Source organism: Rhodnius prolixus, unplaced genomic scaffold (assembly GCF_049639745.1).
Source record: "Rhodnius prolixus isolate KJV_2025 unplaced genomic scaffold, Rpr scaffold_7, whole genome shotgun sequence".
NCBI classification, from domain to species: domain Eukaryota; kingdom Metazoa; phylum Arthropoda; class Insecta; order Hemiptera; family Reduviidae; genus Rhodnius; species Rhodnius prolixus.
Genome location: NW_027411582.1, coordinates 32984146 through 33011251, shown reverse-complemented (window position 1 = coordinate 33011251; position 27106 = coordinate 32984146). Strand labels below are relative to the sequence as shown.

Here is a 27106-nt window from a genome sequence, read left to right as displayed (position 1 = left end):
TGGAAATTACGTCTGCCGGGAGACCTTTCTACAAAAAAAACAACTAAATTCATTAATCAGTGCAATGAAAATTAAGCACGAAACTTTCATGAATCCTCTACCCAACCCTCCTCATGTCAACCTCGCCTTGTACGCCGATGACGAGGCCTTTAACACGTCATCTTGGAGAATGGACACCATCACCAACAGACTTACTCTTTCAATAGACAGACAAAATTCTGCAGCAAATGTAAAATTAAAATTAACCACGACAAGACAAACGCTATACTCTTCACCAAACGCAGACCCACTTTTAACCGACAAATCAGATGTACAATAATAACATTCTCGTTCCGTGGTCTACCCACGTGAAGTACTTAGGGCTAACTTTAGACAACAAACTGACTTTCACTAAGCACGTTCGTAAAGTAAACGCTGACAAACTGGCTATACGACTATCATTTCCTCTTCTCTTACGTGACTCCAAAATGACTGTGACTAACAAACTACTCCATTACAAAGTAGTCATTAGGCCGATGTTGCTCTACGCCTGCTCCGCCTGGAGCCTGACTTGTAGTAGCAACATCAAGCAACTTCAGATAACCCAAAACAAATTTCTCAGACTCGCAACAGACTCTCCACGACGCCCTAGAATTGACTCACTCCACGAGACTGCGTCCATTATTCCTGTACACTCCTTCATCCAAAATCGTCTGCTTAAACTCCTTTCCATCCTAGACTGCCATCCCAATCCACTATGCCGCGACATAGCCTCCTACGATTCTTCTACAACATACAGACACAGTAGACTAAAACATATCCTACTCTAACTTTCTACACTAGCTGCAGGTTCTTCTCCTTTTTCCCTGCATTCCAATCTCTTCACCTAACTTTTCTCTTTGTTACTCAGTTAAGAAGGTTGAAATGTATTATACATTTCTGACTTGTAGTATACTTTTATAATATTTATTCTATTCTATGAAACTTTCATGTCTAGTAAATTCATATTTCGTATTTAAGTTATTTTTTCTAGGCTACCTTCTTACTTATTTACGCACTTGTGATATTATTTAAATCACTTATTAATCATTATTTCATTTAAAAATAATGATTATTTTCCTGTACTAATAAAAGTACATATTTCTGTATTTTGCTTAAATTCGCCCCCTCCCGAATAAAAAACAACTACAACTCTAGAAATTTAAAGTATTACAAATGCACTAAACGTACAAATATCTTAAATAAATATTAACTTTTATTTAATTATTTTTGCAAAAATATTTATGATTTATTAATATTTTGATAACAGACATTACGAAGGTTATACAACATGTAACCTTCCTCACTTAGCGAGTTTAGAGCGGACGGATAGGGCTTAGAAGTTGGAATCATCGTTTTGAACCAAATTAAACTGTTAGAACTAAAGAATGAATACAGTTTGGTTTAATTAAAACTGCTTGATAAAAGATTTACTTTAACTGTAAAATTGTACGATTTCAACAGTGTTACTCAAGGTGCGAATTTAGTTAAAATTTTGAATGTAACCTATATTAATTCCAAATGATTACATCCATTGGCTTTTCTAACCTTCAGTTTTAGTTAATAAAAGACTTGGAGATTTTGAATAAATGTGGCTGATAAAAGTGAGTACTAAAGAATAAGAAATTTATTAGTGTAGTAATGTGAACAAACTTGATGGGCTTTCAAAAGTTAGTGGGTAGATATGCTGCAGTTCTTAGGTTCTTTCTTTACTTTCTTCTTCTGGATACATGTTTTAAAACCGCACCTAGCAGTGTAAGTGAACACTTATCATATTAGTTTCACATAATCAGGCAATAGAGCTTTTTTAAAAACTTGTTTCCGCATTATTAAGCCAGTGCTTTTATCCATAGGCTTTTTGTCAGTTTGCAGCCGTGTTAAGCCTTATTTTTACCTGAAATTATTTTTGGAGATACCTCTATTCTTCCAGCAGCAATATCGTAATATGAGATGATTAGCATGATATATTAGTGATATTTAAAAATTCTTACTACTACATCAAGTCTATTATTATTGTGCCTTTTTAATTAAATGTGTTTCCAAATTGAACGTCCTTAAAGATTGACTGTGCTTATTTAGTCCTCAACTTTGCAGTTTTTTCAAGTGCTTACATCCACAGGCTTTTTTTTCATACATGCAGTGCTAGCATCCATTCCAGCATCGATCGTTTGATTTTAGATTTTTAATGTTTGAATGTCAATCTCCAAACCCCCCAAAAATTTGACTTGTTTACGCACTTTTTATATTATTTGAATCGTTTATTTATCATTTTATTTCAAAGTAATTATTTCTCAGAATAAACAAAAGAAGTATAATTGTTTTTTAAATCTACTATCTCCCCATGTATAAAATATAACTAACTCTAGGATTTAGGTTTTAAAAAATAAATAAATTCTTTAGTTTAATTACATTTTTCTTTATTTATTCTTTTTTTATACATAAATTGTTACAGATGTGTTCCTATGGCTTCTTATCTAGGTGAAATTCATTACATGTTAATTACAATAATGTTAATTTTCAGTATTAAATACTGGTGATACCCAGAGTACTCCCTGCAAAACTGTCCAACAATGGAAGCCCAAGTGAAAAAGACGTAAAACATCAATCTAATCCTATAACTGAACTGTTTAGGGGTCGTGATTTTTCAATAATTTTCTAGCAGCACCACAATTAACATGAAGTGATTCGCATCCAGGTAAGTCTTATCTTATTATTTATACGTTCAGTATGATACAACAAAAAATAATACTTTGTTTATGAATGCATGTCTACTCTATAGGACCTAGTTCATTAATTTTGTTATAGAATTATGTGTAATTAATTAGTCGTATCTTCTTTTGATAATAGTTAACATTTTTTTGAATGTTATTAAACTTTATTTTAAGAAATTAGAAGCAAAATTTCAAAAACATTTTTGAAAATAGGTTTAACAGAAAAACTCTACGTTTTAAATATGGTATTAATATCGTGTGAATCAAATTCGAATTATTTCTACTTAGGTTTAATATAGTATTTTCGTTCATGTAGTGCTAACATCCATGAGCGGCTTTTTGACTACTTGCAGCCTCCTTAAGCTCATCTCTTACCTGAGATGAATTTTTATGGGTCCTTCTATCCTTCCAGCAGCAGGACATGTATGTGAAGTGAATCGCATCCATTGTATTTTCGACAATAAACTAAACAAGGGACTCCATCTTTGGAACTGATCTTCAGGTACTCTTATCTATTATTTATTATGTTCTGAGTGCTAAAGCTTAAACTTAATCTTTTTTCTTATAAATTAAATCCTTTTTTTTTTGTATATGAAAGAAGTTTTAGTTTATGATTGTGAGTAGCAGCAATTTAATTGAAAAATTAACATCAAACATGCATGTCAATCCTGCATCATTTTGCAATCACATTTTCGGTCGTGCTTTTAATTTTTTAATTCATTTTTAAAAAATAGTGTTTGTAGATCATGAGTGTTATATTTTTCCAATCAAATTAATTTTATTTCTAAGAAATAAGTGCATTCATTATCATTGAATGAAAAGATGTAGGTTTAAAAAATGTTATTTAGGTTAATTACATTCTTCTTTATTCAATCTTTATGGTATACATAAATTGGTTACAGATGTGCTATAAAGTTTTTTATGCTAGCTGAAACTCCTTACAACATTTTAATTACAGAAAATAATGTTAATTTTCAGAATCAATACTGGTGATACCCAGAGTACTGCCTGCAAAACTGTTCATCAATGTGAATCAAATTCATATTACTCCTACTTATGTTTAATGTAATATTTTTTTCAGTCCATGCAGTGCTAACATCAATGGGCTTTTCGTCAACTTGCAGCCCCGTTAAGCTCAGTTTTTATCTGAGATGAATTTTTAAGGGTGCTTCTGTACTTACTGTTCATTATTTTTGGTGACTGAGTCATAGTTTCAATAGGATGAAAAATTAACGCCAGATTCAATCATGATAAGATTCCAGCACTACCTTCCAGAGTCATTCTGTACTTCCAGCAGCACGACCATTATTAATATGAAGTTATTCGCATCCAGGTAAGTCTTATCTTATTATTTATTATGTTCAGGATAATACACCAAGAACTAAAACTTTTTTCAAGAAATTATTCTTTTCTTATGTATGTGAAAGAAGTTTTAATTTTTGTTGATTGTAGGTAGCAGTAAATTTAATTGAAAAATTCAACAACAAACATGCATGTGAATTCTGAATCTTTTTCCAGTCATATAAAACTATTTTTATTCGAGCTTATAATTTTTCAACTCATTTTCATACAAATAATTTCATAATAATAATAGATTATGTGTGTTATTATATTTTTCTAATCAAATTAATTTTTTTTCCTAAGGAATAAGTGTGTTTTTTTAGAAATATTTTTCATTATTGAAAGAAAAGGTTAGGTTGAATAAAAATCAATTCTTTAGTTCAATTACAGTCTTCTTTATTTAATCTTTATAATGTACAATAATTGTTATAGATATTTTTCTTAATGCTAGGTAAAACTTACTAAATATTTTAATTTAATTTAATTTACAATGAATAATTATTTTCAGAATCAATACTGGTGGATGCCTGCAAATCTGTTCATCAATGGAAGCCCAAGTGAAAAAGACGTAAATCATCAATCCAATGTGAATATTCCAACAAATTTGGTTGAGAATCTATAAGAAAAAAGGTATGTAGTTATTATACGTAATATGCATGATTTTATCAAAATTAAAAATTGCATGTTTAAAAAAAAATTACTAAAAATCTTATTTTTTTTATTAAAAAAAATTATTTAATTATTTTTTCCATTTAATGTGTTAATTAATATGTAAAAATAAAAAGAAAATAATTAATAATATTTCCAAATGATGAAGAAAAGACGAAAAAATAAAATGATAACCTAAAAGGAAGGTTACAGAGTCTAGAGAGTGGTAGAAGTAAAAAAGAAAACCTAGAGGGAAGGTTACAGAGTCTAGAGAGTGGTAGAAGTAAAAAAGAAAACCTAGAAGGAAGGTTAAAAATGGCCGGCAGGGTCGTGAGAGTGTGCAAGAGCAACAGACAGCTGGAGCGATCTAGTGACCAGTGTGGGCCATTCAGGTGAGTTTAATTGGCGCCATCTTGCTTCTAGACGGTATATAACTAAGTTCGTTGGGAGGGTGGGGCAGGGTGGGGAGAACCGTCGAAGCGACAACATCTCCCGACATCATGATTCTTTGAGAGAGAGGTGATGAATGTTAGACTAGACTAGATAAGATAAGAGATATGTTTGGAGCGACGAGCGAGCGATCTACCCCCCCCGCATCACTCAAGCCGTACTGACGAGAATTCGTGCTGCAGGCGTATATATAGTGGAAGGTTACAGCACTGCTACCTGGTGGCTATTTCTGGAACTATTCTCTCACCTGTCTGATTAGTGGCGCCCTCTGACGGATTTTTTTGCAACTAATGGCCACTAGATCGCTCTAGCTGTCTGTTGCTCTTGCACACTCTCACGACTCTGCCGAACATTTTTAACCTTCCCTCTAGGTTTTCTTTTTTACTTCTACCACTCTCTAGACTCTGTAACCTTCCTTTTAGGTTTTCTTTTTTTTAGGTTTAACAATTTTTTAGTAATTATTTTTGTATTTTATTTATTTTTATGTATTTTTTTCTTGCAATAGAATGTAAAATATGAAGTCTATGTAATAACAAAATAGGAGTGCAAAAAAATCATTTTGTTTTTCAAATTAAAGGTTTTTATTTGTTCTCCTAATAAATAATACTTTTTATTTTCACTTTAAGTAAAAAAATAATTTAATAAGATTCTGATATAAACATGTAATTTTTAAAGTGATTGATTCATAAGAAAAGTTGATTGTACTTACTCATTATTTGATCGATGTTTCCTCAACGTCTTTTCCATTTCCACTTCAGTTGATGGACGATTTCGCAGTTATTGGCTCACAGTATTGGCTGTTTTCAATCTGAAGTATCATTATTCGTGGCAGCGTGGGGAGAACCGTCGAAGTGACAACATCTCCTTCACTCATGATTCTTTGGGAGAGAGGTGATGAATGTTAGACTAGACTAGATAAGATATGTTTGGAGAAACAGAGCGACCTACCCCCTACATTACTCAAGTCGTACTGACGAGAATTTGTGCAGTTGCCGTATATATAGGGAAGGTTACAGCACTGCTATCAGGTGGCTACTTCTGGAACTATTTTCTCACCTGTTTTGATAAATGGCGCCCCTGACGGATTTTTTGGAACTATTTTTTTTACCTTAAATTCTTTTTAATTTAAGTTTCTCTGTTACTTTTAAATGTTTTTTAGCAACTATTTTTGTATTTTATTGACTTACATGTATATTTTTCGTATAATAGAATGTAAAATATGAAGTCTATGTAAAATAGCTATGCAAATAAATATTTTTTTTTTCAAATTAAAGGTTTTTATTTTATTCTCCTACTAAATAATACTTTTTATTTTCACTTTAAGTCATAAAAACATTTAATAAATAAGATTGTGATACAAACATGCAATTTACCTATATCTATGTTATACAGGGTGATCCATTTATCCAATCGCTAATAACTTTTTAGGAAAGCGGAATTTCGAAAACACTCTCGAAGTAAACTGTATGTTTTTTCGGTCTAGTTTACAAATTTTGTATCCCCGATACTGTATATCATCATCATCAGAATATCTTGCCAGGGATGGGCGGGTGTGGGTCTAGTGGTCATGAGCATGGCTTTGTACGTGGAAGACCCCCAATTCGAATCCCGCGTATGACTAGACTTTATTTAAAAAAAAGTATTATGATTATTTAAGTAATAAGAATAACTGCATAAGCGGGATTCGAACTGGGGATCTCCCACTTACAAAACCACGCTCTTGACCACTAGACCAACACTCTGCTAAGATATTTTTACCGTAATCATAGGTCAAGAAGTCTTGCATACTGGATGCATTAAAACGATGTGATGATTGCTTTTATTTCATGATAAAACAAATTTATCCTGATTCACCCATAACCATTGTAATACACTTGTTTAAAAATCTTCAATTATTACTATTTTTTTACTTTGCGTCACGAATAACATTTTTTGCAGTCAGAGGACCTCCCAAAACGTGTATTTCTGGTGGAAAATTAATATTGAAAACCGATCACGAATAGGTAAAATTGTAACTTTGATCTTAAATATCTCGACTAATATTAGGGATATCAAAACGGGATTAACGTCATTTTTCACAGTTTTTTATGTAGTTTCCATAATCATTGTCAAAACCAGTGGTCCTTATGAAACCACAAACAGGTTTTTGGCCGTAACTCCGCCAAAAATGAAGATTCAGCATCGGGGTGGAAAATTTGAAAACTAGACCGAAAAAAACATATAGTTTACTTCGTGGGTTTTTTCGAAATTCCGCTTTCCTAAAAAGTTATTAGCGATTGGTGCGTTTTAAATGGATCACCCTGTATAATACAATTTTTAAGTAATTGATTCAGAAGAATAGCTGATTGTACTTACTCATTTGATCGAGGTTTCCTCAACGTCTTTTTCATTTCCACTTCAGTTGATGGACGGTTTTACAGTTATTGGCTCACAGTATTGGCTGTTTTCAATCTGAAAATCATTATTCAATGAAATAAACAGTTTATAGATTTAATCTCGAATTAAAAAGCGTTCTATTCATTGATACTGCAAACAAAAACGCAACCATTTGCTTAAGATAAATTTGTATTCTTCAGGAATTAAAGAAATAAATAAAATATGAATGCTGAAATTTTAGTTTAAATCTTTTAAACGGATCAATCTTTTAGAACGAATTCATTGCATTGTAAAACATTAAATTATTTTAACATAAATTACTCCTACGTTGCAATGTAACTGTTGTACTAACTAAACTTGTTTTACCCATGTTACACTTACTGCCATAAATTTATTTGGTTTGTTAAAACCAAAATAAACCGTTTTTTATTCAAGTTCAATTTTGTTCAAAATTCTTTCACTTAAACTTTATTTGACTAAAAATAGTTTCATTTGGTTAAAAAATTATTCAGAATTTATAAGACGTTGAATTTTTCAATCAAAGTACTGCTACCCACTCACAGCAAAAAATTAAAACTTTTTTCAGATATCATAGGTAAAATTTAATTAGTGTTTAAAAAAAAGGTTTTACTTACTACTGTAAAGCTGTTATATATGAAACAATAGACAAGACAACCATAACAATTCCATAGTCAGAATGGAAGGTAGGTATCGTCGGCTTCTTATACACCGGAATAGAATGGATGAGAATTGGCTCATATTTGAGGCGTGACGTTGCAAGTAATGCCCATAGTTGCAATTGCAAGAGCACATAGAGACAACCATTTCAGAGGAAAAATGAGCATCATCACTTAGCTGCACGCTGAAATAGCGTTGGAAAGGCCCATGGCTGAAGGCTCTGGATAATGGAAAAGAATATTACATTAATAATTATAATTTAATTCACACCAAATGAAAGATTGTTGAAATCGAAGCATTTTTCCATTAAACAAAACCTCTTATCAAGAGATTTCTCGAAATGTACGTTTAACTTTAAATAATTCAAAAACATTTTTAACTACTAGAGTTAAATGTGAATTGAGTTAATTTGACTAAAACATAATGTACTTTTACGTATTTGGATGAAATTTAAACTTTTTCCTTGAAGTTTTAAGTAAAATATATATATATATATATATACACCTTTTTATTAGAAACAAAAATAATATGAAAAAAGTGAAAAATAGTTAATTTGATAAAATAATTCATTTGATGATTAAGGATACAGGGTTGATGTGTTCACTTGAATAAATATTTGAGAACAAAGACTTTTTTTTAATATATAGAAATTATTACCAAGCATGAAATACAATATTATTTTCGAGTGGTAGAAAAAGTAAAATGTAATTTTTATTTGCTTACCATTTTCCAATTTTGAAAGAAAACTTATTTTTAAAAACTAGTTAGATCGAATTTAGCACGATTAATAATTAATATTTAAATAAGCAGAACATTTCTTATCAGCATTCACCAATATTTAAATCAAATTTTACAAAATTAAAAATAATTATCAGGAAAAAGGTTTTAGTTTATGTTGTAATATTTATGACTTAATAATGAATAAAAGTACCTGAAGAATAAAGGAAGAGTGGTAAGTAGATTTCCTTCTTTATTCTCAAGAAAAGATTAGATGAAAATCATCTACTATCGGCGTGCTGCTAAATGTAAAGAAGGGCTCATAGAGGTAATCATTTCCAGTTGAAAGCTGAGCATTACTAGGCTGCAACTGCAAAAGTGTAGGAGAGCACTGGATAAAGATTGAAAGCTCCTTACAGCAGCTTCTACCGCTGCACTCATTTCAACAGGATATTATACAATAAAATATAATAAAACTTACTGTTCTTACTTTTAGTACTTTAAAATACTTTTAACTAAATTTCTAGAGGGCATTAACGAAGTTTGATGCATTGCACAAGTTATTTTAGTATTCATAATTCATTTAAAAAAATTTAAACTACTTTTAGGACAACAATAATGGAAACCATAGAACAAGGTAAATCCATTATCAGACGTTGATACATAGGTTTAAATGTATACAGTACAATGAATACAACCTCAAACCTGCAGCCCGCTGGTGTCTCACTGAGTGAGGGAGGTTACCTTTTGGTTACTTACGAGATATCATATGGTATTTGTGTAACTGAAATTGTTAGTGATTTGTAAAAAAACTTTGTATAAAAAAAAAGCGAAATAAAATTAATGAAACCTAATACGAATTTAAGGCTTGTAAAGATAAACCCATTTTTTTAAAAAATAATTTCACACCAAGGGGCGCGCCTTTTGTAAGCAGAAAAAACTAAATTAAACAAAGTTCATTCGTACAGGGAAATATTGCAAAAATTAAAAGAATTTATAAAATTAAACATTGACAAAAAGTTTCTAAGTTTTACTATAACATGCTTAACATTAAACAACAAGCAACAAGGTGGAATACTAGAGTTTTTTATTTTATTTTTTTCCTATATTGTTTTCGTGAATTTTGCCTGTGTGTTTGGTACGGAATGACCTTAAATAGTGGGTCTAAGTTATAGTTAAGCAAACAGGAGGTGATTAAGAATTTTTTTTTTCTAATTGAGCCCTCCTTTAAAAATATACTTAGTCACAGATCTCAATTTTTTTGTAATAGAATAAAACAGTATTAGAATGCTAACGCGATTCCAATGAGTATATTTAACCAGATATATCTTTAAATGCTACCCCATCCTTCATCATCAGAGTTTGGTAATTCAATTAGGATTAATAAAAATTACCAAGTTCTTTTAAACGGATTAATATATAGCACTGTAAAACATTGTGACATTGGTAAATGTCAAAAAAAAGAAAAAAAACAATGAAAAATTGTTAAAAACCTTAAAAATCAAAACTAGTTCCATAAACTGCCGTTAAAAAGCAGAAAAGTTAATAGTAATTAAAGCAATTAGTTTTAAAAATTGCCACCAGGTAACAGCACTTACTGGACCTGTCAACATATATTTACGAATTTTAGTTTACATATTTGCCACCAGGTAGCACTAAAACTTTGTATATACAAGTGTCAAGATTTGTCTTCAGTACGACTTGAGTGTTGTAGGGGGGAAGGTCGCTCTGTCGCTCGTTACTTGAAACATATCTACTCCAGTCTCACATCATCAAATATGAAAGAAGTATGATAACATAGGTCTGCCTAGTCAAAAACCACCATCAATAACATACATGAAAGTTCTATAAAAATTATTAAATAAAATACATATTCGAATGATCAAATATGAAATCGATACGAAGACATATGTCTGTCTGGTCAAAATAAGAATTATTCTTAAAAAATATTATCATAAACATCCATGAAAGTTCTTCTATAAGAACGAATTCATCAAATATAGACAGGATTTAAGTTTGACCGACATTTTAATGGGTAGAGAAGTGTTTGGCCCACCCCCTCCCTCCCTGCAAAATCACCTACCTATATAGACTGGCAGTACTATTGCACACTCGACAAGCAAGAAATATTTTATGCATTTTTCTCAGCATAGAACAATTTATTTTAGCTTACTTCCGGTATCACTAATTAACACGTACTTCATGCCATCTAACTGTAATATTTCCTCATTAAGAAAAAGCTCGAGTTACATAATTATTAATGAAAACAATGGAGATAACTTTAGTTTATGCTGTCACTCCTAGGTAGCAGATCAATCACTATTTTTACGATTAAAGATACTCTTTCTAGACTTTGGAGGCCTCTTTTAACTATTTTTTTTTATGTTTTCTTTTTTCGTATTTTGTTCATTATTTTTAATTTCTTCTTCTTATTATTATTTAAGAGATTAAAAGAAACAATAAGTACAATATTATTAACTAGTTTTTTTATTATTTAAAAATAAATTATAAACTTTTTTTACAATAAATTTAATAAAATGTTTACAGAATTTGGGAAAATTTTAATCGACTGGTGCCTCACAAGAATTATACAGGACCTCTATTCACTTACATTTAACCATTAAATAAAATCTAAGGCCTGGATGGAGACGCGAATTCAGTATTACATTACATCTTATAATCAATATAAATGAATGTATTTTAATAAAGCTACAATATTGACATGTACTTTTAATTTAAATAAATGCTTTTAAGAATTTAAACCTTGTTTTATAATTTCAACTGTTACCTTATTTGTCTATAAAATATAAACTTTTATTTAGTTTAAGTATTACCGTTGGTATAAAGAATTTAATATTTTAACAAAATTAATCTTGTAAGAAAAGGTGGTTTAATTTGGCCAAATAATAGTTTTATTGGACTGGAAATGTTGCAGCCTACGAATGTACGTTAACGTTGAATATTTCAATCAAATTGATCACTTTTTTTAACCTAAATTTAAACTACCAAGGTTAATTTTCAATTGGGTAATTTTGTCTAAAACATTAAATATGATTTTCAAATTCTTCAAATATTAATTACCTTTTTTGTATGAAATTGACACTTCTTCCATTAAATAAATGTAAAAAAAATGAATAGTTTTATTGCAGTGATTCTCAACCTTTTTTTTTTTGTCGCGGCAGACTTTTAAAAATTTCAAAATTTGGCAGCACACTTCAAAACTTTCGCGGCACAGTGGTTGAGAATCACTGTTGTATTGAATTAAATCATTGATTCAGATTAAACGGGAAAGATTACTAATCAGAAAAAAGGTTTTAGTTTACGTTGTAATATTAGATAAGATTACCTGTAGAACAGTCCCGCATAGGCTAAGTGGTAAGTAGATTTCCTTGACTTCTTTATACTCCAGAATAGGCTTGATGAGAAGTATAATTTCCAAATGTACAGCATGGAAGTACGGAGTAATTGAAGGCAGGGAGTATAATTTCTTAATAAAAAAAAACGCAGTAACTTCTCCAATACCTCATACTGCTCAAACCCCCAAACCTGGAGCGGCGTAACAAGCGATAGCTCTGAAGACAGTATTAAAAAGGTGGAACTTATGGGACAAGGGAACCATACTCTGAGCAACAAGTACTGACCAGACATTAAGGGCCATTTTAGCCATACACTCTCTCATAATATGCGTTTGGTAGGTAAGGCGAGGTGTCAAAGAAACCCCTAAGTATTTATAACAATTAACCACATCTATCGGCATATCCCCAAATCTCCAACTTTCCCTGGATGAAAGCCTTCCTCCTCTTCTAAAAGCAACAATCTTAGATGACATCATTAATACAAACCGAGAATAACAGAGGACTCAATAGGCAGCCCTGTTTGACTCCCATCTGAGTTTTAAAGTACTCAGTCTGTCCATTGTAACACCAAATTGAACGGTAGGTATCAGAATACAGATTTTTTTAGGGCCTCAATCATTTTAGTAGATACCTCTAATTCGCTGAGTTCGTAAAATAAAGCATACTGTCAAATACCGTACTTAAATCGACAATAAGGAAACACTTTTCGCCTTTTAGCTCTGAGTTTAGTTTTTACAAGGCTCATTAGATTGGTGATGTTGTCTATTGTAGAATAGTGCTTTCTAAATCCCCCTGAAACTCGCCTAGGATGTCTCGTTTATCCGCCAAGAGGAGTACTGTGCAAAGTTTTCCCACCGTATTACAAAATGAGATGCCTCGGTAATTTTTATCGTCACCAATTACGCCTTTCTTATGTATAGGAAATATTATCGCATCTTTATATATACAATTAAGCTATCTTAGTGACCAAAATATTGAAAACCATAAAAAACCTTGCACATCCAGTAACAATAATCACCTACATCAAATGTAAACCATTAAAAAAAAGTTAACTTCACTAAAATTCCTCTTTTGAGGAGTTTGTTTGTAATTTATAATAAAAGGTAATATTATTTTTTAAATATCTAAAAACATGCTTATTTACATATGTATGTCACTAAGTATTAACATGAATGTAAAATGTATGGTTGATTTTATCCATCATAGTACTCTGTTGAATCCCTTACAGGTTTTGTACTTTTATCCTTTGACAGCGAAGATTAATCAGTTTAAATACAAACTAGATGGCGACTTCTACCAGAACCAACTTTCCAACTCTAACTAGACAAACTACACTTGCTGACTGAGTGAAGGAGGTTACATACAAGGTTACAACACATGATGTTAGACATTCAAAATGTTGAGTTGTAAAACCTTTTTTGAAAAATAGTGTAATAAAGTTACCTATTATGTATTTAAGTCTTGTGATTTTTGTTACAAGTAAAATGTGTTAAATTGTATATTAAGTACAGGCGCGATTTATGAATGCAAAAAACACTGATTATTCAGGCTCATTGTAATATTGTAAAATTTAAAGTTATTATTATAAATATTGAGAACATTGGTGCATATCTTTTAATTTCTCTAAACTTGCGTTGATAACTTTTAATTACTTCCCTGGCCAAGATTTTTAGATAAAAATAATGAGTTCAAATTTGAGGAAATAATAAAATAGAGTTTAGTCGTAGCATTATAGAAAAAGGTGACAGGCTTGCTTCTGCGTAATTAAAGGCGGAGGAAGTATATTTTGGTAGTCTGAATTACTTTTTGACAAAGAAATATAGCAATTTTTTCTGTCTCATCGAACAGTTGCCAGTCCCAGACCTGCACCCCACAACAGGGTACACAGATCTACTGACACTGTTGAAAATCCACGACTTTGACGGGTAAGATGTCATTATTTTCGAATCAGTTGAAACCAAATTGCATATGGACTTGCTTTCGCTTTAGTTAGTTGTTTTTTAAATGTTTGCTAATATCAGGGTGAGAGTTAGATTCTTAGATATTTGTATTCATTCACTTCTCCTCTAAAAAAACATCATTCATTTTTTTGCTGGCCTATCACCATAGCGAAAGACCAACAGATTCGACTTTTTTAAATTTAGTCTAAAATTCTAAGAATGACAATGTCGATCCAAGCGATCAATCATTAAGTGCAAATCCAAGGGATGTGAAGCTAACAATTTTAAGGAGAGAGTCGGTCTCTGCACCGTTCAAAGGCTGCGTGTGGTAGGTATCTTGTAGCAAGCAAGTGTTTTATACTAGTTATTTATTATGTTGGTAGATAGCCTTAAGAGGAGTCATAAATTAAAATGCACCTGTCGATTGTATCAAAGGGCGAGACGAAATTTATATTTATAAAAAAAAAAGCAAACACTGTTGGTTTTTTCAGTACGCAGCACGTTTTTTGTACATTTGATTAGACTGGTTAAATTGAAGATGTCTATAGTGGAGTAGTTAGACCTAAAGCCAGCTTGAATTTCTTGTAGGATATTATTACCAATTGACAATTCTGTTTTGCAAAATTAAACAGGAATGTAAATGTACTACTAAACGAAATGCCCCTATAGCTGGAAGGTTGTTCTTGATTGTTTTTCTTAAAGGAAAATTAGTACGATATACATTTTTTGAAAGAAGCAAGTATCTCACCACAATCGAAAAGTTGCTGATACTACTAAAAAGGATCATAAGTTTTTCTTGAAAATCTAACAACGCATGATTATAAAATTCATAGCAAAATCTATCACCTCCAGTGGCTTTGTTATCTTTACAATTATTTGAAACAGTAATTCCATCAAATCGAAAGGTCTGTCTAGCGAATCATTAATACAGTACAGTTTTGAATACAACATCCTAGAAGAAATGCGGCTAGATTTATGTACATTTTTAAAATACTCAAACCAAGTCTGAGTTGTCTAAGTTTTATTACCCTTAAGCGCCTTTACCAATTCTCAAAATTCTTTACTGTCTTTTGTACAACGTTTTACGCACAGTTTAGGTAGTATTCTTTTTTTCTTCCGCACATACGTATAGGTTCTTATATTTATATTGAATTCTAAATACATTTTATAGCCATCATTGTTTGATTTACTGAATAATCTCAGCTGCTTAAAACAATTCTCATCTTATTACAGTCTTTATCGAACCAAGGTTTTCTCCAAATAGTTGTGGATCTAAAATTTTCGTTACTTACAGTTGAACTATTAATTATATCCGTCCAGTAAGAACTTCTTCCTCCATCCATTGGTTTCACATGTTACAAATTTTAAGTATGTCTAATTTCTTTTGAAACTCGAGTAAATTCTGTGTTTTGGCAACATGTAACATTTGAAATAAAAACATTCACGAACTACAAAAGAAATAATTAATGACATGTGATCAGGAAAGATTTGTTCATCAATTTTAAAATTATCAATAAATGGCATACATTCATTACTAACACAAGCATAATCCAGGGTGGAAGCCCTGGCCACACCAACGAATGTTAACTCGCCTGTTAAGTGCTGCCCGGAGTTAAGTAACTTAAGTCTGAAATTATCAAATAAATCGATTAATTTGCTACCATCTGCATTAATAAAACTATCTTTGGAGCATCTACTTGTAGAAAGAATCATACGAATTTAAATCAAAACAATATTATGAAAATACTTGCTAGTTTCCGATTCGAGCGTTGAACTCCCTCACTAGGCAATATTAATTGAATAATTTTCAGAAACAAAATTAAAGAGTTCTGTGAAATCCTAATTCCAGCTAGTACAGTTAGGGATAAACGCGACATATTTAGAAGTATGTGACCCCAACTCAAACACTAAAAAATCTTTACCTAAAACTTTAAAAAATGAAACCAAGTTCATGGTGATGCCTTGAGATTTGTTAACGTGGAGACGCCCATCATATGCTCTACCAAATCTCGCTGATCACAATCCACACAAGTTCAAACCCTGAGAAAATGTCATCAAATTCCGATGTACCATCTTGCTCAACTGTTTCGAATAGCAGAAAAATATTAAAACTCTACAAGTATGTAATAAAATCTTTATTATCTCTATTATTCCTCCTCAATCCTCTAATGCTGAAAGCCAAGACACAATTGATATTTGTTGCTATTTATCTTATGGGACTACCAATCTCTTAGAGGTAGCACCAACCAGTTTATCTTCCAAGTTTGTTGGCTGCATAAGATTATTTTGCTGAAGATCTGTCTTTAAGGGAAAGAACGCTGCACAGAGACTCAATTCTTTTGAATTCCTGCTCTACCAACTGAAATAGACAACCAACCGTCTGGGCCAACTAGCCCACTTGATGACGACTAAAACCTAATTACCACCAGTCATACGAGTATTTCAGAAACAAGCCCAGATATAAATAAAAAATTACACATATGTAAAAATATTTTGTTGATTTCTGTATTTAGTCAGTTGATTTATCTGGGCGAAATTTCAACAAGTCATGTTGCTATCTGGATATTATGATGTTCGTCAAACTCTTCAGGAAAAATTTGATCAATTCCTCGATATTTCAGCAAGCAGTGAAAGAAATTTCTTGAACCATCTGTTATTTAAAAGACAATATAATAATTTACAAATTTATTGTATTGAGTTTTTAATTACTTGAATTATTTTTAATTTTCTTACAAAAATAACAGAATATTTATTTTTATTTTTTGGCAATAAACAAAAATTAACAACTAGTTCTTACTAGATACAGTTCTTCATCACCAGCATTGGATTTTATCACACATTGGATTATCACCACAGTACGCTTGATCGATTCGAAGTTTCACCTACCTTCTTCAGAAATTGTTTCATCAACTTTGTGAACAGAAAATCTCTGATAAGCCGATCTCTGAATGTGATCAGCACTGATGATCCAGACAAGAGTTCATTATTTACCACTATTTGATGGGTAATGAATCGATACGTACATCCCCTTTTCTCTACATTCTTGCGTGTCAGGAAACAGCGGGTTCCAGAAACCTAGACACAAAAATCAATTAGAAAATACAAATTAATGAGTTTCATTACCAAAAAAAAAAATCATAGAATATTTTCAGAAACCGGCATTACTATGATACAATAACTGGTAGATATGAAGTGTCTAGAATTAAAATGTAAACAAAATTTTTAATTCATAATTTTTTTTCTAACTCAAATTATAAACAAAGTTACAACATTATATCATTTAGTAAATAATCATACATTATTTTGAAGTGATACTTTAGAAAGAAGTCTTATTCTAACTTAATAATAATAATTTTCCTAAAAAAAAATAATTGAAATAAAATTAATGGCGTTAATATAATCGAAATTTGAAGTTTCGAGGGTATCTGAAGAGGATAGTTTCATGAAAATCGCAAAAAGGAGAAAAAAAAATCCGTCCACAATTAAAGTGACCTTCATGTTGAGTTGTATATATTGAATAATGAAAGTAATCATGAACGGAAATGAAAAATTAAAACAATATTTTTTGTTACGACTTTAAATAAAACTTGTCCCGAAACGATACATAAAGTCTGTCCTGAGATTTTCCGCTTTACGAGATACTGACCTCACAATCAGAGGAAATTTTCTAAAACAATACTTTTTTAATCTATGTTTCCGATAAAATCTCAATATTTCCAGTGAAGAAAGAAATTAAAATAATAATCATTTAGTACTTTAGTTGTATTAAATATTTAATCATACCTGGAGGTGTATCATTTAAGTTAGGCTTAAACTTGTCTCTATGCCGTGAACAAGCATTCATTCTTGACTTAACTTTAGAGGGACTTAATGACATTGCTTCATAATACTGAAAACATAAAATATTTATTAATTTAATAAAAATAAGGAAAAAAATACCATGTTTCTTTTTAGATGCAACTATTTCAATTTTTAATTGATAAATTTTCAGCTTCTTGAAGAATTAATTTTACCAGCTTATGGGCTGCCTTCATTGTTGGAGACAGCACAATAGCTCGGGATTCTGTACTCCCAAGTCACTTCTCTGACGGACAATAAGTATTCCCTAAATATTTGAAGCAGTGTGATTTTATCGCAGCTCATGTTTAGGTGAACTTCTTTAGAATTGTCTCCACAGCGAACCTAATAGTCCAACAAACCTTCTAGGTTTAGAACGGGGTAGGTATTTCAACTTCAGGGCCCTTGCAGACGAACTATTAGTACAAACAAGGGTTCTTTAAAAGGTGATACTCTTTTCTAGAGACAGCGGCGCTAATAACACATCTTTACAAATCTTTTCATCTCGCTGCTGATTAAGGGAACCGAAGTAATACCCAACTCTGATTTTACGAACCAGGCGGTTCATCCGTCTCCTATAACTTTCTTTCTCTTTTACGGCAATGTAGATGATTCTTCCAACTTTTCTCGGGTATTCTAATATGTTTTTGATTTCAAAAATAAGAAGATACATTAGTTTTTTTTAGTGCGACTAAGGGGTAAATAGGGAATTCCATTATTTCAATTATATGGCGATGACTGTGGTCATACTTCGCCTGCAACAGAAAGCAAGAGAAACTACTGAGCTGTAGGAGTCAGTTACCTACTTTTTCTCCTAGCAGCGACCAGCTGCTTCTTTGTTGAATGCTGCAAGCCGAAGACCATTGGTAGAACAATCTTGGCCTTTTTATTTCCTTCTCTCAATTTAGCCGACAAACTCTCATGCATCTAGTAAACACATCATGGCTTATCGCTAATGCTAGGAACGCAGTCTGTGAGTCGCTTACAACACTGCTCTTTAGAAGCTTACTTCAGTCAATTTATCAAGTGCAAAACTTATGACAACAATGTATTCCTCCAAGTTGCTAACACTCCTTCTTTACTAGCTTATGGAGCTGCACAAGCACATAAATACACTCTCCATTCCTAAATCCCTTTGTGATTGACCCAACTGTCGCCTTTATGGCAATATAAGAACCCGACACATGCCTGGCTTTATACTTATGCTGTTGGATCAACCACAGAGGGATTTGCATTAGGAATGGTTGTCATAAGTTTACACTTGAAAAGTTAGCTTCTAAAGAGCGGTATGTAAAAACGACTCGCAGGCAGTGATCTTAGTTTTAGGCCATGAAGTTTGAGCAGCAGAGAGCACGAAATAAAGAGGGACCTCAACAGCCAAAAAAGACACTCCAACCGTTAAGGCAAACACGCACAATGCAAGACATATGAAAGATTATATGAAATGACAAGACATATGAAATTTTCTAAAGTATGAAGTAACAAATCGTGTATATGTATATATTATATATCACTAAAATAATGTAAGTTATAACGTTTCTGTAAATATGTTCCACAACCCTAAAGATGACCAAATCACTCGGTCGAAAGCATTAATACAAATTTGCAATAATTATTATAATCTTTCTTCCCCTAAAACAATAATTAAAACAAAAAGATACCTTGCGACATTCATCGCATTCCCAGCCAGGAAGTCTTGCACGTTCGCTTTTCTTCTTGACGGCCTCCCTTTTGTAGGCATATCCTGGAGATTTAGAAGTCGTTGTTCTAAATAAAGGAATTTACACATAATTATAAAATCTTTCTATATTAGTGAAATTAAGTTAAAAAAGGTTCATTAATTACTACAAACAAACATTATTAAAATGGCTTGCTGGCAGAAGACAGGTTAATCGTTTAAAAACAAAAACCATTCTTGTCAAACATGATTTCTTTCAGCTCTCTGAATTTACATTTGTCAATTTTCTTCTTCCCATTGCAAAAAAAAAAAATCCAGGGCACAGTCAGTTGTGCACTCTACAGAGAAAGTACCCAGAAAAAACGGAACATCTTGGTTGTATGAGATGTCAATTTAATATATGAGTAACTACATTTAAAATTAACCGTTCACTCTTTTCAGAGAACTGTTTAAAAATGATCAAACCAATCATCATTTGGTAATCCATTAGTAAAATTTTCCCCTTTTTACAAAATGTAAAGTCTAAGTACCTGACAGGAAATAATCCTTCCTTAACAGATGAATGTTGGGTACTCGATGCAATTGGTTGAAAATTGATCGGTTCTACAGAATGAACCTCGTTACTCGTATTCTCTTTCAATGCAAGCTCACTGTAACCAACATTAACGAATTAACTTTCTATCTAAAATTATCAATATTGTTCATTGTTTTTGGTGACTAATTCATTAATCCAGTAGGAAGAAAAGAATAATGCCTATTTGAGTCACGAATTTTTTATTTTGACTAGGTCATCTTCAGGGTTCAAATTCACGTATAAGTAACATAATTTAATGAATACAGATGCCAAGTTAAGTTAATTGTTGGGGGTGATTTAGAGAAATTTCGAATAAATTAAAAATTGGTTTAGTTAAACCGCAATGCCGATTGTTCTATTTCCTTATTGCTGAGTCACAAGACGGTATCTAAAAAAAGGTATTAAATTATGTTAATATGTATTAACTTACATGGAAAAAATATGTATACATATATAAAATATGTATTAAATTACATGGAATTTTCGGTTTTTTAATTATGTTCGCTACTAACAGTAAAAAGAACCACATACAAGATATTAGCACTAAGTGTAAGCTAAAGCAACAAATATCGTGACAACTTCTAGTTACCTTATTGGTGAACCAGGACTTCCCGGAATAATATCATCATCTTTATCTTGCCCAAATTGTTGAGACAATTGTTGTATACCTTCAGTAAAACCAGCTAATTTAGATATGTCTACTGGTTTTCGTTTAATGCCAAGTTCTAATTTTGTCTGCTTTAATTTTTTACCGTCTAAACTTTTGGCACATCCATTTAGCTCACGTTTTTCTTTTAATAACCAAAAATCAGCTCGTCTTCGTTTTTCAAATGTTTTATTTTCCTCTCTTATTGGTGTTTCTTCAACAATATGGTTGTCTGGCGATGCGTGCAATAGTTCCTTCAACAAGAAAAGGGAATCATTATTCATTAAATCTTCTAGTACAAAAATATCCACAATAAATATCCTGAGATTGGTTCGATTGTTGAGAAAAGAATATGGCTTAAACCATTTGATAGTGAGGTTTTAAAAAAGCATTGTTTCTCCTTGATGTTAGCCGTTTCCTTTTGTTTATCTAAGGCCACAATCTGGGTTTATTAATAGGTATCAATTGAAAAACTTAAGGTCTTGAAGACAAGATAAAAATCCGGCATAAATAAGCAACCTTAAGTAATATGTGGCTTTGAAGCCCATGCATTTCTACCTATTGTACGTCGTTTTCTTAAATTCGAACCTGTTTTAAATTTTCAATCACTTTCACAGATCGTTTAATCTTACGTTAGTATGGAGTAACATTAAGATCACGAGGGGTCAAAGAATAAAAGATACATTCTTTCATTCTTCTCGGAACCTGGATTAAATATTTAATTTGTATTCAGTTAATAATTGTTAAAAAAATGGTGTACGAATTTTCAGGCTACCACTTACTTTGCGAGTAAAATCCCACTATCATTTACATTCCTACCACTTATGTTTAAGATGTGAACACGTAAAATATTCTAATGGAAACAAGAATTACACATTTTTGAAAAGTAAATTGTGATTTAAGTAGAATTTCTTTAGAAAAAAAAATCTCTAACCTCATTCACTAGACGTGAAGTATTTTTCTGTTTTAAATCAGTTTCATCTTCTTCTTTGTCTTCATCAAACCATATTTTGTCCAATTCAGTACGACTATCTTTCACATACTCCAATAAAGTAGCATCCATTGTTGTATCACTACAAGCTTTACTGGAACTAGGTGCCACAGTTTTCAAATCTATATTAAATAATAGACCTTTCTTTGCTTTTGTAGGCGGTGAATATTCTATTATATCAACACAATTTTCCTGGGGAATACAATCTGCAGAAAGATTTTTTTTTACTGATTCTATACGTGGAGAGGTTGATCGCTGTATTGGTAAATTGATACTTGATGAAAAACGCGTAGAAGTTTGACTGATTTGACCATTTTTCTGAAAAATGAATTTAATAATTTTTCTACTACTGTAAAAAAAAAAAAATAATAAAAACTATTCTACAAAATATTATCAAGTATTACCTTACTTGGAGAAATGTTTACTGATGCAAGATTAGTTATTGGTTTCAATGGAAAGTGCGTCATTGTTTCAGGTATTACATCATTGATGGCTGCTATATCCACTTCTTTTACTAAATTTTCTGTGTCTGTTTCCACACTAGCCGGCATAAGTATGTTCTCTTTGATAGGTGAATTCTGGTTCAAGAAAATAAATAGGTTTAATAAGGATAGAAATTAAAAGTTTTCATTTCAGTAACTTATCACTGAATATACCTTCGTCTCTCGACATCTTCGTTTCCTCTTCGGTGAAGAATCCAAAAGAATCTGGGAAACTATACTTATTGCACTATTCCTTTTCTCTTCATTTTTAGATTCCAAAGATCCAAGACATAAGATTTTTGCTAGAAAAAGCATCGTTTTGTTATTCCTAATTAATGGTAAGTAACACATAAAAACCATTTTAACTTATAGATATGAAATGGCGTTGCTAACATTTTACTGCTACATAGAATTTTTGTTAGATGTTTCATTTAAGTATTTACGTTGGCTTAGAGAATAAAGTTTGTTAGTGCAATGCCGAGTGATATCAGTTCAATTTCATCGAGAGCTCACAACGAGTTTAGAAGCCCAAGGTTCCTAAAGATATGGCTAGTCAACATTCCTGTTAAAAAGCAGTATGTTAAACCAACCAGAAGAATGACAAATTTTCGTTTATCATAAAATAAAACATCACGACTGTAAAACTGTTTGTTCGTTCTCTTTAAATACAAAAACAAAAATTAACTCATGCTTCCGGAGAGAGATAACCACTTCTATGATTTACACGTAAGGACTTCAAATGAAAGTATGGTAAATACCATTTTCTAAACGATTATCTGCGAGTTTAACAACAACGCGAACTACTTAATTGAAATTCGTTCATTACTTCAAACGAATTCATTACCAATTAAAAACATTTCCGTAATGAAATACATCCCATTAACATTAAAGCATAAATGTCTCCAAACTTTCAAAGCAAAGCTTTAACAGCTGGTTCCATTCGCTAGGAAAATAATATAGAAGTAGACCCTTTGACTTTATTTAGTAAGTGATTAAATGCAGGAAAAACTTACCAATTGAATTCATACGATTATGTGCATCACTAGCTTTTTTTGTCACCTCTTCTAATTTTTTCTCTAATTTGCAGCACTTTTCGCATTCATTCTTCCTGAATACAAATGAAAATTATACTAATGTCTCATGTTATAAAAATATAAATTACCAAAAAAAAAAATCATTGGAGGAGGCTGCCTCACATACAAGGGCAGCAATACCATTAGTAATTCAGTGGATGTAACATACAGATCCTAGAGAAAATAACAAATACTCATTTAGAATAGTTACTAGCAAAATTAAATCCTAGAATGAAAAGCATTGTTGCAGACGTCTTAGCAATCTCCAGAAAAGAAAATGTCAATAACAAGAACCTCGCGAAATGAAATGAAATTCAATCGGCACATTATTAGAAACATATTTTTTTTAAATATCTTTGTTTGGAACAATTAATTTGATAGAAAATTGTGCCTAATTTCCTCAGTTCCACTTTATTCTTCGAATCATTAGTGAGAATTTACAGAATCCTTCCCTATATTATTACTATTACTATAAGAAACTGGATGACGAAAAAGGCAGCAGAATTATAGTTGTCAACTTTAAAATAATAAAGAATAGTTCTTTAATATGAATTGGACTGAAATACAAACGGAAAACTCAAGACCAAAATAGACAATGAAGTCACAGACCATTGTTAACCTATTTTTCTTACTTTGAAATTTCATTCTTCAGAGAGCTGAGTTCCTCGTTTTTCACTTCTAATTCGTTCAAAGTCTTATTATACAAAACCGTTGTTTTGGAAAACCTACTCGAAAGCTCTGTAATTCAAGTTAAAACAAAAAAATCAATAATCACAAAATCTTCCTGTAAACAATTATTAGATAATTGAAGACTAATGCTACTCACGTTGAACCTTATCATAAGCAACTTCTAACAATAAAAATATACCTTGCACATCTAAATCGTCATTGTGCATTCTATAATGTTGTTCTTTAAACATCGAATACCAAGTTTGTTTAAGGATATCATGAGTCCATTTAGGGCTAGGAATTTTATTAACCACGGACATTATACTGAAAAACAAAACCAACTAAAAAGAAATCTCGGATTACATAATCAACAAATAAAACAGAGAAAATCGCAGAAGTATAAAATAAAGCACAGAACCATCAGTTTACTGTAATTATAACCTACACGTTTCGACCGCCATCAATAAAAGTGACTCTTACGCTATCTGTAGCCAAAAAAGTTGAACATTATCCCGCTTAATCCAAGTTTATTTTAAAAATATTTAATGCCCCTTCCAACCAAAAAACCAGCAACTAGGATAGCGCGATAAATTACATGGTCAAAATTATATTTATTTTTATTGTTAAATACATAATATAAATAAAAAACAAAAAATAAAGTTTTTTTTTCTAAACTTGAAATCACAATAACCCATAGCTGGCTGCTGTTGCGGGTTAATGAGCACTATTTTTTAAATTTGTTTCCGTTTGCAGTTCACCTAAAGCTTCTTATTCTCTTCAGGTCTCTTCCAAAGCGTTATCGTTTTTTGAGAAATTAAAAGGAATAATTCTGTGCTGTATACAATAATTTCTTGAGAAAGTAAATCAATAACACACTTAAGTTTTTTTTTTTTTTTTGTTATATATATGTATATATATAAATATTAAATTTACATTAAAACTCTAAGGAAAATGTTTCTTTTCTCCTTGTTTTTGGAGTAAACATTATCTAAAACTATTTGAATTGTCTTAAATACGGTAAAATGTCAAGAAAAAAAGATAATTAAACAAAAACTGTTTAGTACATCCGATGTAAAGAAACTTCGTTAACGTACCATTTTTTTAATATAAGTCTTTTCGGCCAAGAATTTGCAAAAAAACAAAATTTATCTCATGCTAATCTCTTTCTCTAACCGTTGAATGACAGCTCACTCTTCATCCTGTAAAAACAAAATGAATAGCATTTTAAAAATATTTCTAAATACAAAAAATATCTATTTTTTAAGCAATTCAAAATTTATTTTTAGCTGAAATTATTAATAAATAGAACTCATTAAAAAAAACAAATTGAAATAGATGAAGCATATTTTTCTAAATAATTTTTTTTATCAATGCTTGCGATAAACTATTGAAATCATCTTGAAATTAAAGGGTAATTTTGAATGTCTTATATGCTGCCTGTGAAACTAATTTTCGGCAAAATAACTTTCATAAGAATAGAAAGATTTTCATTCTCCCAGAACTTAAAATCTGAATAAGAATCGAAAGTATTTTCAACTTTTGTATGACTGAATTTATGCCTAAAATATAGTAAAAACACGTCCTTTTTTTTTTCTAAAAGATTTATTATAAATAAGTTGTGTTTTAAGTATTTTATGAAACAAATTTATTTTAGTTCATTAATAACAGCATTAAAACATTGTGGTAATGAAAAGTTAAAATAAATAAATAAAATCATCACATAACAATTTTCAGTTGAATGTTTATTTAAAAAAAAAAACATTTAAATCTGTACTAACAAATGTTTTGTCTACAATTTTCATGGATTTAAATTTAAACAAACTTATAGATTTAACACTTCTTAGAATACCTACTTGGCTAAAAAATATCACTTTCGTTTTATCTAGCAGATTACCGTTTCTATATTTCACAAAATCAATCAGAAACTTTATTAATGGAAATCAAATTTGATGAACCATACAATTTGAGTTTAGATCTGATGAAAATAAAATAAAAAGTAAGACTAAATAAAATCAACGATAATAATTTATATTTAACTGTTAGTAAATATATGCTGAGACGATGAAACCTTGAAAAATTTAATCATATCATGTTAATGCATGATATAACATGACTTCAATATAATTGCAGCAATGCAACGATTAAGAGTTAAAAGCACATGATTCTGAAAAGAATTTATACGATTTATATGTTTTTGTAGAGATTATGAAAAAATACAAATAAATAAATAAATCATTATGAACCATCCGTTCTTATAACTGTTACTAGAAATGAATACATACCTAATAATTGCATTATTATAACCAAAAAATGGAAAACAAATTTTACAATCATGAACCCAATCATACCGAATTTAGCAAACAATCAGAGAACAGGATATTAATAGATATTTATATATAATTCTGGGTTAACTGTTATGCTAACAAGTTTTCAAATACCCCTGAGACTGGATCAATCTGACTGGATGCTCAATTTCTGAATACTTTTTTTCTTCTTTTATTTTAGATCCCCAAAATATCAATTCTATATTTGCTGAGAACCACATTGAGTATGGTGGTTACTCTGGTGGAAGGGTTATAGCAATTCCTTCAGTCTTTTGGCGTCTCTGCCGATACACTACCCCCAAATATTTTTTCATTGCCCACACACTTATCAAAGGGCTGGGGCATTGGAATATGCAACAATTTGGATATAACGTACCCAGAAGGGCAAACTTTACGCCATCGTTGCGTACTTTAAATAAGACAATGTATTTAGAAAATATGGACACCCTGTGGCAATAGTTAGTTTCAGGTCATACGTACCTAACCAGGATCACACTCCCTAATTTTCATCTATACCCACATTTAACTGAGAACTGAGAATGGCTATTTCCCTTCTCAGGGTTTGACATATCAAAAATGGTTCACCTTCCTATTTCA

At 31.1% G+C, this 27106-nt stretch overlaps 2 protein-coding genes and 1 long non-coding RNA gene across 10 annotated transcripts in view; 1 reads left to right on the top strand and 2 right to left on the bottom strand.

Moving 5' to 3' along the window:
* The first annotated feature begins 1308 nt into the window (after window positions 1-1308).
* LOC141447462 (uncharacterized) lies at window positions 1309-6404 on the top strand. 2 transcript variants are annotated; one of them, XR_012454345.1, is made up of 6 exons: window positions 1309-1622; window positions 2540-2713; window positions 3046-3231; window positions 3811-4062; window positions 4579-4700; window positions 5927-6404. It is a non-coding gene; the product is annotated as an uncharacterized lncRNA (long non-coding RNA). The 2 variants fall into 2 exon arrangements; XR_012454346.1 differs by having other exon boundaries at window positions 1309-1773.
* On the bottom strand, window positions 4442-24651 carry LOC141447454 (uncharacterized). Of its 6 annotated transcripts, none has more exons than XR_012454339.1 (17): window positions 24343-24651; window positions 24149-24254; window positions 23457-23551; window positions 22618-22745; window positions 22366-22539; window positions 21905-22279; window positions 20914-21224; window positions 20281-20400; window positions 19734-19839; window positions 18019-18124; window positions 17033-17310; window positions 9421-16885; window positions 9154-9309; window positions 8180-8442; window positions 7524-7619; window positions 5878-6046; window positions 4442-4686 (listed from the first exon to the last, which is right to left on the bottom strand). XR_012454339.1 is itself a non-coding variant. In XM_074115009.1 (11 exons), exons 1-11 carry the CDS (start codon window positions 24503-24505, stop codon window positions 17219-17221), a joined length of 1776 nt encoding a protein of 591 aa, XP_073971110.1. In that variant the 5' UTR covers window positions 24506-24651; the 3' UTR covers window positions 16906-17218. The 6 variants fall into 6 exon arrangements, 1 of the variants encoding a protein (XP_073971110.1); XR_012454340.1 differs by having other exon boundaries at window positions 9430-16885; XR_012454341.1 differs by having other exon boundaries at window positions 12286-16885.
* The window catches only part of Cdk12 (Cyclin-dependent kinase 12), a 35444-nt gene continuing 32820 nt past the window's right edge, over window positions 24483-27106 (bottom strand). The window contains exons 21-22 of one of the 2 annotated variants that reach the window (XR_012454338.1): window positions 25280-25384; window positions 24483-24509 (exon numbers count right to left, since the gene is read on the bottom strand). Coding sequence is in view for 1 of the 2 variants with exons in the window: in XM_074114990.1 (XP_073971091.1) it covers window positions 25380-25384 (5 nt within the window). In the remaining variant the exon portion in view is untranslated. Of the gene's footprint in view, window positions 24510-24784; window positions 25385-27106 lie in introns of those variants that run through there. The other variant, XM_074114990.1, reaches the window with a different exon arrangement.

Excerpts from the sequence above, each read along its gene's own strand:
- LOC141447454 (XM_074115009.1), bottom strand. The coding sequence starts at position 24,505 with ATGTCCGTGGTTAATAAAATTCCTAGCCCTAAATGGACTCATGATATC. Across the intron at positions 19,840-20,280 it reads GAAGGATTATTTCCTGTCAG|AACAACGACTTCTAAATCTC; the intron begins GTACTTAGACTT and ends TCCTTTATTTAG. Across the intron at positions 18,125-19,733 it reads AATGCGATGAATGTCGCAAG|TATTATGAAGCAATGTCATT; the intron begins GTATCTTTTTGT and ends TTATGTTTTCAG.